Genomic DNA, 3,996 nt, shown 5'->3' on the forward strand with positions numbered 1-3,996 from the left:
GGCCCGTGGGCACGTTGTACAGTAGAAATTTTACATGCATGCAAGCGATTCAATTCTTGTGAAAATCAGTAGACATCTCCGCGTTTAAAATGAGGGCCAGAGGTGCACATAGCACATTATATTGCTGTTTTAGTTGTACAAGTCAAGGTTTTGTGTATACTACTCGTCCACAGCACCATTACATGCTTAGCTACCTAAACAAGAAGGATTAGTACCAACACTTTGGCCGATCTTGGTCATCAACCCCCTCTCCTTTCACTCTCCAAAATCACGGCTCCTGTCTTGCTCACTGGCCACTGCCCCTCCTTCCCTCCAACGTCCACGTCCGAGCTCACACACTTCACTTCCAAAGAAGCCAACGAGCCATGGCCACCACCTCCTCCGGCACGCTCTGCAAGCACCACAGCGCGGCGGCCGTCTCATCCCGCCGCTGCCTCCGGGTCTGCGCCGTCGTCTCCGTGGCCGCGCTACTCCTCCTGGGCGTGGCCGCCGCCGTGCTGGCCATCACTACGCTCCGCCCGCGCGCCACGGCCGCCACACTTGAGGGGCTCCGCCTCGCCTCGCTCTCCCTCTCCCCGGGGCCGGGCACCCCCTCACTCAACGCTACCATCGACGCCGACCTCGCCATCCGTAACCCCTATCCCGTGGCCGCCTTCGCTCACGACGCCGGGCGCGTCGAGGTCTACTACCGCGGCGCGCTCGCCGCGGACGCCGACCTCCCTCCCGGGCGCGTCGGCGCGGGCGGCACCGAGCAGGTGACCGTCCGCCTCACCGTGGTCGCGGACCAGCTTGCCGCGCACGCGCCGCAGCTGTACGGCGACGTGGTCGGCACCAAGGACGTGCCGCTCATCGTGCGGATGGCCGTGCCGGGCACGGTGACGGTGCTCGGCGTTTTGAGGCGCCGCGTGGTTGTCGTCATTGTGTGCGACCTCGCAGTGAGCGTGCAAGCACCGGGCACGCAGACGTCGTCGTGCCGGTACCGGACCAAGCTCTAGCCATGTGCCAGACAGTGTCGCCGTGTGGCAAACGGGGCAGCATTGCTGCAAACTCGCAATGGTGGTGCATATATCATATATGCTAGGGACTGATCACTTGCTTGACCGGTAAGTAGATTGATTGATGTGTTTTATTGTGATAAGTTGGCAAGTTGTTAGAATCAAGTTCAAGGTTGGTAAATGTTGACAATTATGCGAAGCTTGGGACTTCGACTGGATGGCGAATTGGTAGGATCTTTATGTTCGTAAAGGAACTTCTTTTGTTTCTTCTTTCTTCTTCGGAGTTATGATTGGGTTAATTTTTGTGTATATATGTTGAAAACCTGAATTTGCTTGTGATTTGAAATGGGGCACGAGATGCATGGTTGTAGCTTGTTTGCTACTAGTTGAGAAAACAAGTTGTTTTCGTGCAATGTTTTAAACTTAATTATTGTAGCATGGCTTAGTTTGACTTAGCCTTCTTGGTGCAATTTTTTTTAAAAAAAAATCATGGTGCAGTCTTTTGTGAGTGAACTAGTGAAGAAGGTGCAACCTTTTAATTATGTTGTAAACTATGCTTTGTTTGACAAGTTGATTCAAGATACTAATTGCAAAACTTTTCATTTTCGTTTTGTGGACATACAGTATTTTCTCATAATGCTACTGAATTTCATGACACTTGGGTCCTATTTTATATTAGAAAAAGAAATAATTTAATTGTGCAAGAATTCGGATATATGAACTGTACTAAATTTCACAAAACTAGGTATTAAAGATTCAGAATAATGTGTGCAAATAAGTTCATGTCCCTGAAGTTGATGAACATGTAAAGCATGAGGAATACATAGCTGTAGTATGAACTGATCACAGAATAAACATGCAATAATCTGTTAGCGACATCAAGGGCCCAAATGAATTGAGCTGCAAACAGAATTGCCTAATGGATCAATATCAAAATGCACCAAGTAACACATACGAATAGTAAATAATCATAAATTGGTTTGGGATATGTATCTGTGTAGGATCGATTACGCACAAAATATGCAATCAGAAGGGATCAATGATTGTAGAAGCTAAATTTAAATTTTAATTCATCATAATAAAAAAACTCCACTTTAATCTCATATGAACTTTGGGACAGACTGTTGTTACATCACTAAAAACGATGTAAAGAAAAATTCTTCAATCTGATTGCCCCAAAATTTTAACAGTAAAAACTAAACAACGTTATGAAAACTCATCAACCAAAATTACCAACTCGTCAACTTACAAAATTTTATCAACTTATCAAGATTTATCTTCATTGCATGAATGAGTTTACAAGATGCATATCCACAATATCCCTAAAGAATCTTAATGAAAAACTAATCCTAGTTGAGTTCCTCACTTTTTGCTAAAAATAGAACTCTCTCGGCTCCTATTCACCAATGACAACTCATTCCTCACTATATATTGTCGGAGAGCTTAGGAATCCGACTCAACTACGTCGGCCTTCAATGCATCACTTGGCTGGACCTTGTCCGTAACTTGTGCGTGCCACTAGCCCCCGAAGACACCACCAGGTAGAGCCACCTCAGAACAAGGTTGTAGCCACTCCACGGATGACGGCCAGCCAAAATAGGATCATGAACACAGGACCAGCTGATTGCCTGTGCACAGTACACCATAATTTTTCATTCATCCCTCTTTATTCTATAGAATGCATGCATGCATGCCTATAGAACCATCCTTTCACATCGCACATCACGCTCTTGCCTGAACGTCCCATATGACATCATAACCGTTTTGACTTCGGTTTCTTCCTAAACCTCATCCAGGTCCTTGTCACCGACCACATTCGCCATCAGGATACACTTGCACATTAATAAAATGAACCATCAATTCTGAACACAAGTTCTCCAAATTTGACTCATGCCGATCCACACACCATCACACACATGAGTGTATTACATATATCAAAATCATAATTGTCATTGTATCACCATAAGAATATCTAAGTAACATGTTAGCAACACATGCACATTATCTATGCCATAATACTAAATCACTTTGCTTTTATCAATTTCACAATAATACCAATTTTTCAACACACATGATCCCGCAATCTCCCCTTGATGAAAACTAGTGCAATGTCTGTGCATTGCAAGGATCCTAAATTTGATATCTTTATATTGCAATGGTTCTTAAATCTTGCATACAATATTATTTTACTTCCCACATGAAGAAAATCTTAGTTTTGGATGTTTAGCAAAAAAAAAAACTAAACAAGACCTCTTTAGATGCACAAGCTATGCATCCAAGAACATTAGTTAGAATACCATCCAAGAATGTCACTACGTGAAAAAAAGACAATTAGTGATCAGTGATAGCCTTTATAGGTGATAGGTTCTGCACCCATCACTCCGAACGTGTTAGTGATGACTAATCATAAGTGACGAGTTATGACCTATCACTTATGAAGGTCACCAGTGACGGATCATAACCATGATCCGTCACTTATGTGGGTCATAATTTTGATTTATCACTAATGACTGATAAATATTTATCATGTTTTTTGACATGAAAAAAGTCAAAAAAATTCACCCGAGCCATCCCAACATAGGGACTATCACCACTCGCCATGGGTCACTTGTTATTTTTCACAATATTTTTATACTCTGCGTTTTGTGGGAATCAAACTAGTGATCTCCCCTCACACGCATAGCCCTCTTACCACAACACTCTCGCATGCATTTTGATGAAACCAAATAATTTATCTTTTTCATGTTTTTTGCTGAAGCTCATTAGTGACAAATCACGGTTATGACCCATCATTAATGATGGTATATTAGTAACAGGTTATCTTGACCCTTCACCGATGACTGTTTTTGCCAATAAGTGGTCTAGAGTGTCTTCGCTAAAATAGGCATAACTTTTGCATACGGACTCCGATTTTGATGTTATTTTGACCCTACGGACATCTACATAAATGTTTCATCCATTTCTCCCCCACTTTGTCAGGTTTGAAAAAAATTCGAGGGCA

The 3,996-nt window shown here is 43.3% G+C and overlaps 1 protein-coding gene across 1 annotated transcript; it reads left to right on the forward strand.

Annotated features, from left to right (window-relative positions):
* Positions 1 to 365: 365 nt before the first annotated feature.
* Positions 366 to 995, forward strand: LOC133928011 (uncharacterized). The gene has a single exon (XM_062374309.1). It carries the CDS (start codon positions 366 to 368, stop codon positions 993 to 995), a length of 630 nt encoding a protein of 209 aa, XP_062230293.1.
* Positions 996 to 3,996: the final 3,001 nt, after the last annotated feature.

This window comes from Phragmites australis, chromosome 9 (genome assembly GCF_958298935.1).
Source record: "Phragmites australis chromosome 9, lpPhrAust1.1, whole genome shotgun sequence".
NCBI lineage: Eukaryota > Viridiplantae > Streptophyta > Magnoliopsida > Poales > Poaceae > Phragmites > Phragmites australis.